The following is a 14,647-nucleotide window of genomic DNA, read 5'->3' as shown; positions in this document are numbered from 1 at the left end:
TGCACATTGCATTCCATGCTTTCTCACTAAAATGTAGGCTACGCTTGTGCATTGTTGTACAGTGTATACTTTGATGTCCCTTTCATATAATGCTAAACTACCAGTCAGCTCAGATTGAATGAAAACCATATTCTATCTATTGCTCAAGTTGTAATTTATTAGCTCTTGATGAACCCAGATGAATATTGCTTTGTGAGTGGCCCTGCTGACACCCTGCTGCCCGCCATTCATTTGATTGAAAAATTGAATGAGCTCAGCTAGCTGGAAAACAGTTGCCTGAACAGTGGTTGCATCTCATCAGATGCAGCCGCTGTTTAGATATTCTGACAGCTGCCATCAAATTCAAACGCCCAGCAGGGGGATTCATCAGCATAGATGGAGGAAACTGTTTGTGGCAATGCTGTATCCTGGCCTAGGCCAACAAGGCCCAGGCCTAGGGCAGCACTTTGCAGGGGGGCAGCACAGAAAGAATACTTTCTGGCTTGTGCTACACTGTTAGTGTAGTACCAGTCTTATGGGGCGGAGTGGGCAGAGAGGCATCAGGGCTAGCTTTAGGTGTTCAGGTGCCCTGTGCGAGCTAATCCTGTGCCCCCCCCCCCATCTTCACCCCTCGCCCCCTGGTCACCTAAACATACACAAAGAGGAAAAAAATATTTGTAACAAATAATTTGTTTTATTTTAACTTTACATTACACAGCACCCTGCATCTCTGGACCCCTTTACATTACACAGCCCCCTGCACCCCCTTATATTACACAGTACCCTGCATCTCTGGACCCTTTACATTACACAGCACCCTGCACCCTTTTACATTACACAGCACCCTACATCTCTGGACCCTTTACATTACACAGCACCCTGCATCTCTGGACCCCTTTACACTACACAGCCCCCTGCAGCCCCTTATATTATACAGCACCCTGCATCTCTGGACCCTTTACATTACACAGCACCCTGCACCCCTTTACATTACACAGCACCCTACATCTCTGGACCCTTTACATTACACAGCACCCTGCACCCCTTTACATTACACAGCACCCTACATCTCTGGACCCCTTTACATTATACAGCACCCTGCACCCCTTTACATTAAACAGCACCCTGCGCCTCTGAACCCCTTTACATTACACAGCACCCTAGCCCCCCCCGTTCAGAGTAGCCCCCCCCATTCAGAGTAGCCCCCATTTCAGTGTCGCCTCCCTCCGTTCAGTGTAGCCCCGCTCGTTCAGTGTATGGATGGTAGGTGCAGCGGTGTCACCCTGCACCCCCCTTCCCCCTCGCCAGGCACCCATCCACACATGTAGATAACGCCCCTAGCCATCCTCACAACCTCCTATTCTGACTAATATAGAAATTTGTCCTATGAGTTCCATGGGCATCTGGACAACTACCTGTCTGCATACATATCAGCAGGTCTTGGAGTTCCATTCTTCGGGAGCGTTCGTTGTGAAGCTATCATTTTCTATCTTCTCCTGCATATAACTCATGCACACGAACAACGCTGGGGAGATCCACATCTACTCTATCTGTGAATGTCAAATCTCGCATAATATCCACTCCTGAAGTCCCTGATGATGGTTTGATACAAACCAGAAACGCATCAGGCAGCATCTACCATTTGGAGAGTGTTTTTGATGTTACAGTTTACGTTGTTATTGTATTATGTTCTGTTTTTTCTTTTTGCCATCCGGCACACGCATTGCTTTTTGGTGATTCCATTTGGATATGGAATATGTTTTATGTTTGTATGTACTTAGGTGCTGAATGAACGTTCAGAGCCAATGTCATTAGGTCTATTTTGTCCCAATAAAATATTTTTTACATCCATATTGTGTTTTGGCCTTCAAAGTCCCATCAGGGGGGTTACCTTTCTTTTCCTATATACCAGGGATGTGGCCATTATCACAACCGTTGGATTCAGTAGCACCTCCTCCTATATCTTTCCCCTCGCCACTGTAGCTAGCTCACCTCTCCCTGCCTGTGCCAGTATGGTGCTGCCTAAATCCGCGGCGCTGCCACCGCGGGTGTAATACAATCGTGGAGGGGTGCCGGTCTGACACCCCCCCAGTGTGTGGTACCCGCCCCTTAGTACGCCTCTGGATAGACGCACAGCACCCCTATTGACCATGGTGCCCTGTGCACAGCTCGCACACTCCAAATTCCGGCCCTGGCCCCCATAAATTATAGCCCCAGTCAGTTTATTTTTTACCATCCCTGTCCCATGCAGAGATTTCCCTTCACTTCCTGCCCCATAGTCAAACAGGAAGTGAGAGGAAATCTATGCAAATGAAGGCCCCCCCAGGCCCTCAGAACTAGTGTCCCTACTCAAAATTTTCAGGGCTGGTCTTAAACAGCAAGGAGTGTGACCTTGACAGGAAGGGGTGGGTCATATTTAAATTAGGGGTGCACGAGTTTAGTCAGGCCTAGGGCAGCACAAAACCTAAATCACTACTGGTTTGCGAGGCGGAGCTAAAAAAAATCTATCAATGTATGGCAGCCTAACCCTCACATGCTCTTAGAATAAAGTTGTCAATGTCTGATCATTCTACTGCATGTTGTGGGAATGCACAGAAAATGGGTAAAATGATTTATAACCGCTTGTCATTAAGTCATCAATCCTGGGTGATGTCATTGACCACATTTAGTCAATGACATCACCCAGGATTCCCAGCTGTCAGTTTCCTGTTCCTTGGACAGGGATTCTGTCATTTAGGTGTGGGAGCAGTGGCGGCCCGTCCATAGGGGGCGCCTGGGCGCCGCCCCCCTCCCCCAAGTCAGTAAAAAAAAAGAATAAAAAAAAATTTTTTTTTATTTAAACATGTCCCTTTAAAAAAAAAAAAAAATCGAAAAAACTTCCTTATGTGCACTGTGTCCGAGCGCCGGGCAAGTGCAGATTGAGTAGCGCCACGTCTGTGCAATCACGAGATTGCAGATGTGGCGCTACATTGGCAGAAAAAAAATGCCTTTGTGGCGGAGCGCATCGCGCCACAGCTTCCGGCGCGATTGACTTGGACTTGAGGTCGGGCGCGTGCACGGCACCCAGTATATTTCTGTGCCTGTGCCGACGTCAGGAAGTGACGTCGGCACTCTGCAGACCAGAGGGACGCACCTCCGTGAGCCGGGCATGAAGGAAAGGTAAGTCTGCAGTATTATACATTCCCCTCAGCAGCAGAGCAGTTTTCACAGCAAAGCTAGCTGCCTAATGTTTAGTGAAGCTAGCAGCCGGCCCCCCCCCCCTTATTAAACTTCTTACTGTAATTCTATTTTGGACGAAAATAGCGGTCGGCTCCTGGTCCTGAGAGGAGAGGGACCGAGAGAGCCCGAGGAAGAGGAGGACACTTCCTGGACACTGGCAGGGTAAGTGTTACTGAATGTGACGGTGTGAGGAGGTGGAGGAGAGGGACAGACGAGCAGCTGAGAACCGGAGTGTAACAGCCTGTCTTCTACACAGACAGGGGAGAGATCACTGACAGGAGACGTGAGTTGGAGATGTACTGTACAGTATAATGGTGTGGGACATAGCAGATATACTGATCAACCCACCCTCTCCATCTCCCTCCCCCCTCTCTCACTTCCTACACCTCCCTCCCCCTCTCTCATGACCCCCCTTCTTGCTACACCCCTCACCCCCTCTTTCTACACCCCCACCACCTCTCCCCGCTCTCTCACTACCCCCATCTTCCTACATCCTCCACCCCCTCTCTCACTACCCCCCCCCCCACTTTCTACACCCCCTCTCTCACTACCCCCCACTTTCTACACCCCCTCTCTCACTACCCCCCCACTTTCTACACCCCCTCTCTCACTACCCCCCCACTTTCTACACCCCCTCTCTCACTACCCCCCCACTTTCTACACCCCCTCTCTCACTACCCCCCCACTTTCCACACCCCCTCTCACTACCCCCCCAATGCCTACACCCCCTCTCTCACTACCCCCCTCTTCCCCTCTCCTTCTCTCTCCATCTCTATCTACCCCCAATGCCTACACCCCTCTCTCACTACCCCCCTCTTCTTACACCCCTCTCCTTCTCTCTCTCTCTCTTCCCCCTCTCTCACTACCCCCTCTTCCTACACCCCCCTACCCCCAATGCCTACACCCCCTCTCTCCCTCTGTCACTACCCCCTCTTCTTACACCCCTCTCCTTCTCTCTCTCCCTCTTCCCCCTCTCTCACTACCCCCTCTTCCTACACCCCCCAACCACCTCTCCCCCTCTCTCACTACCCTCCTATTTCTACACCCCCTCTCTCACTACCCCCAATGCCTACACCCCCTCTCTCACTACCCCCCAATGCCTACACCCCCTCTCTCACTACCCCCCCAATGCCTACACCCCCTCTCTCACTACCCCCTCTTCTTACACCCCTCTCCCCCCTCTTCCTACACCCCCCAACCACCTCTCCCCCTACCCCCCTATTTCTACACCCCCTCTCTCCCTCTCTCACTACCCCCCTCTTCCTACACCTCTCTCCCCCCCTTCTCTCTCCCTCCTCCCCTCCTCTCCCTCCCCCTACCTAAATCCCCTCCTCTCACCCACCCTCTTCTTCTCCATCCCCCTCTCTCGTTTACCCCCCTCTTTCCCCTCCCTCTCTCCCCTTCCTCCATCTCTCTCCTACTTTCCCATCTCTCTTTCCCTCCTAGACATAGACATACGGCGGCAAGGTGGCTTCGCTGCTCCAGATCAGGTAGGGAATACACACTGCTGGCGACCCGGCTGTACTGTGACTAAACACAGGAGATGTCGATCACCGGGTGCACCCGCCGATCATCTTGAATTTACACAGGACAGAGCCCTGCCTGTGTAAACAAGGTAGAGCTCTGTTCTGTCAGCGGGGAATAAAATTCATGACTTCCCTTAGTAAAAGCACCAATCACAGTACACACACACAGGCTAGGCACACATTTAACCCTTTGATCGCCCCTAGATGTTTAACATCTTCCCAGCCAGTGTCATTAGTACAGTTACAGTGCATATTTTTAGCACTTATCACTGTATTAGTGTCACTGGTTCCTACAAAGTGTCAGCTAGTGTCCAAATGTCTGCCGCAATATCACAGTCGCTGATCGCTGTCATTACTAGTAAAAATAAATATATATATTTTTATTTTCAAAATTGTCTGTCTTTGTTTATAGCCCAAAAATAAAAGTGACGCAGAGGTGATCAAATACCTCCAAAAGAAAGCTCTATTTGTGGGAAATAAAGGACATAGATTTTATTTGAGTACAGCGTTGAGTGTGGGTGGGGACACAGGGGTCCTATGATCTTATTGCCCCGGGGCCCCGTGAGTTGTCAGTCCGTGCCTGGTTTGGGCTGCTCAATCTAAAATGCCTGGGCCTATTATTTGTCCCAGTCCATGCCTGATAAGAGATGTCAGTACAGGAACATGAATTTAGTGTATTTTATCAGTATAATGAGAGATGTCAGTAAGGGACATGAATTGCAGTGTATTAGTATGAGAGATGTCAGTACAGGGACGTGCAGTGTTTTACATCCATATGTGAGATATCCCTCCCCCCAATGCAGTATGTCCGCAGTCTCTGGTAATTTCGTGCAGTATGTTCGCAGTCTCTGGTAATCTTGTGCAGTATGTCTGCAGTCTCTGGTAATCTCATGCAGTATGTCCACAGTCTCTGGCAATCTCATGCAGTATGTCCGCAGTCTCTGGTAATCTCATGCCCATTTAGAGTCCTTCATTACTAACAGTGTAATTTTTTAGTTTGTTTGCGCCGATCTGTAAGGCTGCGCTATATACCATGATTTGTGATGCTGGGGCTATATACTCTGTCCTGTGATGCTGAGATGTATACTCCTGACACTATGGGTGGAAGCAAGTGGAATACAGGGGACGGAGTGGGTGGATTCGATAAGAGGTGTGGCTTATGACAAGTGGGAGGGACCACATGTGGAGGGGCGGGGTCTTGCGCCCCCCCATCCTAAAACTTCACCAGCCGCCACTGTGTGGGAGAGCAGTTTGTACACATGAGCAGAGGACAGTTCTTTGCTCACGACTGACCCTGGATTTATATCACTGAACGCCAAGACTGATGTGAAATTATTTCTGCAGACATTATGATATATTTTTAAAACAGTAACAAGTATCTGAGTGCATTTTATTTTAAATAAAGGACTTTTTTATTTGATGTGTGTATAACAACTTTCAACTCTTTTTTTTGGAATGGGTAATAAGTACGAATATACCCCTCTACTCCTGGCAGTGGGGATCTCACCCTTATTATCTAGGGCGCATCCAGATTTCACCCCCCCCGATTACACTCACCTCTTATTTTTGGGAAGTGTAGGTGGGAAGAGGCACCTGTCTCTCAACATTGTAATGAAAGGCAATAAGCAAGGTGCAAGGCTTTTCTAATGCACACCCCCCAATGTTGAAAGGCATGTGGTCTGGTACAGGAAGAGTGGCCCACACAGTCACTGCTCTCTTTACCAGCATTGAGGCTGGATTCACACCTATGCAGTTTTAGTGCTTTTTGCATTTTTCAGATTTGCACTCAGTCTATTTAACATGGTTTCCTATGGAACATGTTCTGTAGTGCAAATCTGCAAAATGCAAAAAGCACTAAAAATGTATAGGTGTGAATCCAGCCTGAAGGAGTATGTATGCTTATTTTTATGTACCACAAACTTCTTCTTTAAGTTCTGAGTAATATTATTACACTTTTTTGCCAAAAAGCCTTCAGCAGCTACAACAGGTTCCCTTTATTCAGCAGAGCCATCAGTGTCAAATGATGCTTTATAAATAGTTTATGCCAAATGTGTTTGCATTGTAATTGGTGTTTATCGCTGTATTCTGTTCAAAAGCTAAATTGACTGGTGAAATTAAATTTGAAGCTAGCTAAACATAATAATACATAAATGTACACACAAATAATAAACCTTTCTGAATATACAAAATTTGAAACAACATTTTACAATACGCCTCTTGTAGAACCACGCCTATACCCCATCCATAATTAACCGCTTAAGGTTAAGGACCGACCCCACGTACAGATACTGCGGCAGGGTGGCCCTTTAGCACAAAATCACATACCTGTACGCAGGGCTTTTTTTCTCAAACAATAAATGCTGGAACTCAACCACGACCCCCAAAACCATACGCCCCCCCCAGGGCAGGACTTAGGCTGGTGGGGGCCCCTGGGCTTGAGTGTTGAAGGGGCCCCCTGGAGCCGAGAATTGGGGGGGATCGAAGATGTTGAGCAGGGGGGGTGAATTGAAAAGTTGTTGAGCGGGGGAGGGGTGCGCATTAAAGTTGTTGAGCGGGGGGGGGCGCATTAAAGTTGTTGAGCGGGGGGGGGGGGGGTGCAGCGGGGGGGGCGCATTAAAGTTGTTGAGCGGGGGAGGGGAGCGCATTAAAGTTGTTGAGCGGGGGGGTGAGCATTAAAATTGTTGAGCGGGGAGGGGTGCGCATTAAAGTTGTTGAGCGGGGGGGTGTGCATTAAATTTGTTGAGCGGGGGGGTGGGTGCCTCTCACCTGTGCATGGAATGTGTCAGCTCTCTTCCCTTCAGCAGACATCCACACACCACTCCGGGGGGGGTTTTGCAGTTGTTGAGCGGGGGGGAGTGCCTCTCACCTGTGCCAACAGCCGGGGGCACAGACTGTCATTAGCCCGGCTGTCGGCTTTCTTCCCTTCAGCAGCCACAGTCCTCCACAATCCGCTCCGGTTCCTCCTGCTTCTGTGCTGCCTCCTCTTGCAGTGCGGGAAGATTAACCCTTTCGCGGGACTGCGGGAAGAAGCTATCTGTGCGGGAAAGTCCCGCAGAATCCGTGCGTGTTGGGAGGTATGCGCAGGGCCGCCATCAGGAATTTTGGGGCCCCTTACACAGCTTAAGGCATGGGCCCCCTGGAGCAGAAAACCAGGGGGGGTGCTGCCGCCTGAAATTGAGAAGCGGGGGGGCTGCCGCAAATTGAGAAGCGGGGGGGCCTTTACAAATAAAGAAGAAATAAAGAAATATATATATATATAAATGGGGGTAGCCATCCGGGGCCCTGGGGACCTCTGGGCCCTTTAATAAAAAGAAACCTCTGGGCCCTTTAATAAAAAGAAACCTCTGGGCCCTTTAATAAAAAAATATAAAAAAAATAAACATTTATAAAAAGTACATAAAAAAAGGGAGGTTGCCATCTGGTGCCCTGGGACCTCTGGGCCTTTTTAATGAAAAATAAAAAAATATAAACAAAAATAAAAAAAATAAACATTTCTAAAAAATAAATAAAAAAGGGTAGTTGCCACATGGGGCCCTGGGGACCTCTGAGCCCTTTAATAAAAAACAAATATATAAAAAAAAAATTAAAAAAAAAAAAAAAAAAGGGGGGGGGTTGCCATCCGGGGACCCTGGAGACCTCTGGGCCCTTTAATAATATATATATATATATATATATATATATATATATATATATATATATATATATATATATATATATATATATATATATATAAATAAAAAATATATAAAAAAACATTTTTTTTTATAAAAAAATAAATAAAAAAAGGGGGGGGGGTTGCCATCCGGGGCCCTGGGGGCCCCCGGGGGCCTTTTTTAAAGGGGGCCCCCTGTTGGGCGGGGCCCATGGGCTTGAGCCCAGTCAAGCCCAATGGTAAGTCTGGCCCTGCCCCCCCCACACACACAAACAGTAGGAGGGTCTTAAAGGGGCATTAAATACCAGGATTGCATTAAATACAGAGTGCAGAGCTGTCACTTGTAAACATAGACGCCAGACTTCTGTGTTTACAAGTGATTGTGGTGAGCAGGCACCAAAGGGTCTGAGCCAGAGGTGGTGGAACTGAGCTCCACACAGTTCAAACTATAAAAAAGCCCTGCCTGTACGTGATTTCTTCCAGGTCTTGGGTGCGCGCGCTTATTGCCACGGTGACTCGCTCCTGCTGTGATTGGACATACTGGTAGCCAATCAGCGGGTCCGATGTCCGCCAGGACCCACGACCATTTCCAAGACAGATAGAAAAGCGGTCTTGTTAGGTAAACAAGGCAGTTCCCCGTTTTGTGTCAGGAGAAGACAGAGATCTTGGGGGTTATTTACGAAAGGCAAATCCACTTTGCACTACAAGTGCACTTGGGAGTGCAGTCGCTGTAGAGCGGAGGGGAAGATTGGAAATCAGGAGAAGCTCTGCTGATTTTATTATCCTTTCATGTGCAAACTAAAATTTTTTATTTTTTTTCCCTTGCGTGTCCCCCCTCATATCTACAGCGACTGCAAAGTGGATTTGCCTTTCGTAAATAACCCCCCTTGTGTTTCTGCTAAGGAACACGGATCTCTGTCTTCTTACAGTACATGTGCCCCCCCCCCACCACCACCACCACACAGTTAGAAAGCACTCCCAGGGAACACATTTAACCCACATTTGATTGCCCCTGATGTTAACCCCTTCCCATCCAGTGTTATTAGTACAGTTACAGTGCATATTATTTAGCACTGATCACTGTATTGGTGTCACTGGTCCCCAAAAAGTGTCGGAAGTGTCACTTTATGCCCCGTACACACGATCAGAATTTACAATGGCCTAAAATCTAATGGAATTTTTCATCGGAATTCCGTTCAAGCTGTCTTGCATACACCGTTGAAGTAAAACACTCCGACAGGCCGAGACAAATGAAGTTCAATGATTCCGAGCATGCGTCGACTTGATTCTGGGCATGCATGGGTTTTTTCTCCATCGGAGTTGCACACAGACGATAGGAATTTACTATTGGTTTGTTTTCCATCGGAAAAAAAAAAACATGTTCTATTTCTAGTCAAGTCAGATGGGGCCCACACACGATCGGATATTCCGATCGTGTGTACGCGGCATTAGTGTCCGATTTGCCTGCCGCAATGTCGCAGTCCTGCTATAAGTCGCTGATCGCCAGCATTAGTTGAAAAAATCAATACAAATTCCATAAAAATATCCCATTGTTTGTAGATGCTATAACTTTTGGGAAAACCAATCAATATACCCTTATTGGGATTTTTTTTTTACCAAAAATATGTAGCAGAATACATATTGCCCTAAATTGATGAAGAAATTAGATTTTTTACATGGGTATGTTTTATAGCAGAAAGTAAAAAATCATTTTTTTTTCAGAATTGTCGCTTTTTCTTTGGTTATAGCATAAAAAATAAAAACCGCTGAGGTGATCTAATACCACCAAATTTAAGCTCTATTTGTGGGAAAGAAGGATATACATTTTATTCGGGTACAGCATCACACGACCGCGAAATTGTCAGTTAAAGTAAAGCAGTGCCTGGTCATGAAGTGGTTAAAGTAGGTTTTCCGCCTACGACTTCTTGAATGCGCATCAAAAATGTATGCGCCTTGAGTTTTCATTTTGTTTTTTTGTTAGTAGCTACTGGCATATGTTTTATATGCAGATCAGCAAAACACCAGGCAAATAGCGTATAGTAAAGTTCTCAAGTGTAACAATTTAGTTGGAAGTAGGTGAACACAAGTAAAAAAAAAATGACTTCATGTATTTTATTAGTAAATGTTGTGTCTATGCTCATTTAAGTAAATGTCTTCAACTGTGATGTGCTCTGGTCAGGAATTTTGCCAGTTCTATTTTATTTACAAAAAACAAACAAACAGATAAAAAAAAAAGCACTAATTATAGAACTTACCTTCACAGATTAGCAAAAAACATGCAGCGGTGAGTAGATAGCATAGGTGTGCTGTTATTGGCTGGTTCATGCTGGAAGTTCCAATCTTGCATGTGATTGAACTGTACATAATACAGAGACTTTACCCAGTGATACTTATAAATACCCCACAGATCTGTACATTGCAACTACCAATCTTATCTCGGTAATCTGTCTTTTTGATACATATCTCTCAACTGTAACACTTTCACAATTATCATGGTTGAATCATTTGTAACTGGAAAGTGTACACTAAAAATAATTGAAAAAAATGAGACACAGAAAGTCTATGATAAGCTTTGAGTTATTGATATTATCTTTATTTTTTATTTTTCTGCTGCAAAGCATTATACAGTAGGGTTTACAGTAAATGTATACAGTATAGCATCATAAACAGTGTAAAAGGGTATAAAGGACCTGCTTGTTACATCTTATTCACATACACATTAATGCACTGCGATAATGTATGCTAAATGTGGTGCGCTGCAGTGCCATTCATTATGAATGGTACCCCAGTGTACTTTTGCAACCTACCTGTGCTGCAGTGCACTATACTAGCCAAACTTTGGTCCGTTACAAAAGAGCAAGGATCCACATTGGCGCTTGAATGAGACTCCCTGGATTTGCATAATAAAGCAAAAAGTCTAACTGGAAGGAAGTACGGAACATTTCACAAAAATGTACGGATTATGGGATACCGGAGGATCCAGCCTTTTTCTTACTACATGTTATGAATATCCCTGTCAAAATATACAAGGAATCTGTTTTACGACATTTAGTAAATGCGGCCAAAGCATGTATTCCACTTAGGTGGAAAAATACGCTACCTCCTACGGTCGGAGGATGGCTCCATAAAGTAGAAGAGATAAATAAGATGGAAGATCTCACACTTTCAGCACAAAACCAACAAGAAAAGTACTTCTTCTTCTGAAGAAGGTCTGATTTTGCTTAACTCATGATGGTCAGATATAAGTATTACAACTAAAATAGCTAATAACTAGTTATACATTATTTATCCAGGGCACCCCCATCCCTTAGGCCTCGTACACACGACCGAGAAACTCGACGGGCGAAACACATTGAGTTCCTCGTCGAGTTCCTTGTTAGGCTTGTCGAGGAAATTGACAAGCTTGCTTTGCGTACACACAGTCAAGCCAAAATCTCCTCGTTTTCAAACGCGGTGACATACAACACATACAACGGCAGGGGAAGTTTGATTCCACTGGCTAAACTCTTGGGGTTGCTTTTGCTAATTTCATGTGTTTGCGTGTTAAATAAAAGTTTGGTAAGAGACGATTTGCACTTTTCAGTCTGTTACAGCTTTAAAAATGTGTTATCTCCATTACAAATGCTACTTTTACTCCCGTTTTATAATTTAATCTGAGCAAGTGCGGGTTTCTTAGCATACAGACGTCCGAGTTTCTCGTTGAAAACCAGCCCATCGAGATCCCTGATGAGCCAAATCAGACTCCTGTCGAGAAAATAGAGAACTTGCTCTCTTTTTGACTCGCCGAGGCTCTCGACAGTTTCCTCGACCAAAATGGGCAAGAAAATATCTCCCAGCAAGGTTCTTGCTGGTTATTGCCGAGAAACTTGGTCGTGTGTACGAGGCCTCAGTCTTTCCTTTCCCTCTTTTTCCCTTTAAAAATGTGTTTGTGTTTTTCCCTTCTTTTTTATTTTTTTTTGTCTACAACCTAGAAAATGGAAAATTAATAGGGCGATTCCAGATACAGCGAATGGGGGAGGCCCCACAGCTCGCAGAAATATCAGCATGGTAAAAAGAAAAAAGAATCTTAAGCACTAGCCAACTGTGAAAATAAATAGGGTAGAATACAATAAAAGTGCAATCAAACAAACTGCTGCTCAAATCTATATGTGCTAACGACAATAAAGTGGGTAGAATAAGTGGAATATCCGCATGGTACCCTCCTCAGGGGTGTATGGAGGGTGCTATGAAGGATGTGTCTTATTGTGGGATGATCAATTATTGACTAGTGATTATATCAGTTGTGTTGTTGTCTATATATGATTGTGAGGCCCCGTACACACGGCCGAGGAACTCGACGTGCCAAACACATCGAGTTCCTCGGCGAGTTCAGCCCTGAAGCCGCCGAGGAGCTCTCTATTTTCTCGACGAGTTCCTCGGCGGCTCCATCGGGCCGAAAGTGTACACACGACAGAGTTTCTCGGCAGAATCCGGCTCTGACCGAGTTTCTCGCTGAATTCTGCCGAGAAACTCTGTCGTGTGTACGGGGCCTGACGAGAACCTGGACTTGCCCTAGGAGGTAAAAATAAAGTATTTGAAAAAAATAAATAAAGCAAAAAGGCATGTCTATAAAAAAACACAAAGGGCTAGATTCACAAAGACTTACGACGGCATATCAGTAGATACGCCGTCGTAAGTCCGAATGCGGCGCCGTCGTATCTATAAGCGTATTCTCAATCTGAGATACGCTTATCTGTTGCTAAGATACCACCGGCGTAAGTCTCCTACGCCGTCGTATCTTAGCTGCATATTTACGCTGGCCGCTAGGGGCGTGTACGTCGATTTACGCAGAGAATATGCAAATGATCAAGATACGCCTTTTCACGAACGTACGCACGCCCGTAAGATACGCCGTTTACGTAAGGCGTTTTCAGGTGTAGAGATAAACCACCAAAAAGATGGCGCAGCCAATGTTAAGTATGGACGTCGGATCAGTGTCGAATATTCCACGTTTTACGTCGTTTGCGTAAGTCGTCCGTGAATGGGGCTGGGCGTAAGTTACGTTCATGTCGAAAGCATTGAGTATTTGCGAAGTGATACTGAGCATGCGCGCGCATGCTTCGTACGAACGGCGCTTCATTTACATGTATGGCAATGAATCGTGAATTCATTACCATACAACACGCCCCCTACCTGCCTATTTTGAATTAGGCGGGGTTACGCCGGGCCATTTGCGCTACGCCGACATAACTTAGGAGGCAAGTGCTTTGTGAATACAATACTTGCCTCACTATCTTACGTTGGCGTAATGCAAAGGGGATGCAATACGCCGACCTAAAGAAGCGCCGCCGTACCTGAATCTAGCTGAAAATGTGTATAAGTGCATGCAGAATGCATGTAATAACAGGCATCATAAATGCATGTTACTGCAAGCGCATATGACCCTCTTCAGACCTTTGTGGTCCATTGCATGGTAGCCGCATGCATGTTAGTGTGGGGTATTTAGCTCTTAATGTGCCCTGCACACTCTTTTTAAAATATAGTGCACCAACTCAAGGAATGTGCACTATGGTGCACTAAGGAGGGGTTGTCCTTAGTGCCCAAGATGCATAGGTCTGAAAGGGCCTAAGTGCGAAAAGTTACTTAAAGCGGAGAAAAACTCTCTCAATTAACTATTTTTAATCCTTATCCTGCTAGCATTAGTAAATAGATAGATTGCTTCCTGCATTCTGGCCTAGGCCAAAGTGATGTCATACATCCCAGGAGTCTTCATGGGCATTTTTCATCTGGAGGAGGATAGGGGGGCCTTTCTCAGCTAAGCACACCCTCCTGCCTGCCTGCCTGCCTGCCCTCACTCAAGATAGCTGTAGCTAAGAATGCTTTACAAAGTGATTACTTGCCAAAAATAAAGCATGGAGACATGAGTGAATGGGTGAGTTTGCTTGGAATATTAAAAATGTATTAAAAAGCATTTTCAGTTTGTTGCGCTCAGATACAGTTATGTTCTGCTTTAAATGCATCTGCTACACATTTCAAAAATGCATGAGCTTAATCGCTTAAGGACCGCTCCACGCAGATTTACATCGACAGAATGGCACGGACAGGCAAATGGGCGTACAGGTTTGTCCCCTTTAATTTGCCACTGTGTGGTCGTGCACGCGTCGCCGGTGGGGCGCTTGCAACCCTGTCGTGAGCTGAAGAACGGGGAGATGTCAGTGTAAACGCAACATCTCCCCGTTCTTCCTAGTGACATGTCACTGATTGAATGCTCCCTCTCGTCGGGAGCAGTGAT

The 14,647-nt window shown here is 45.9% G+C and overlaps 1 protein-coding gene across 1 annotated transcript in view; it reads right to left on the bottom strand.

Moving 5' to 3' along the window:
- LOC120928310 (granzyme A-like) overlaps positions 1-10,895 on the bottom strand; it is a 55,778-nt gene extending 44,883 nt beyond the window's left edge. The window contains exon 1 of the mRNA XM_040339411.1: positions 10,632-10,895. Coding sequence (XP_040195345.1) covers positions 10,632-10,740 — 109 coding nt within the window. The 5' untranslated portion in view covers positions 10,741-10,895. The remainder of the gene's footprint in view (positions 1-10,631) is intronic.
- Positions 10,896-14,647: the final 3,752 nt, after the last annotated feature.

Source organism: Rana temporaria, chromosome 1 (genome assembly GCF_905171775.1).
Source record: "Rana temporaria chromosome 1, aRanTem1.1, whole genome shotgun sequence".
In the NCBI taxonomy this organism is placed as follows: Eukaryota; Metazoa; Chordata; class Amphibia; order Anura; family Ranidae; genus Rana; species Rana temporaria.
Note: the sequence above shows the minus strand (reverse complement) of the source record. Positions and strands in the feature narration are given on the sequence as shown.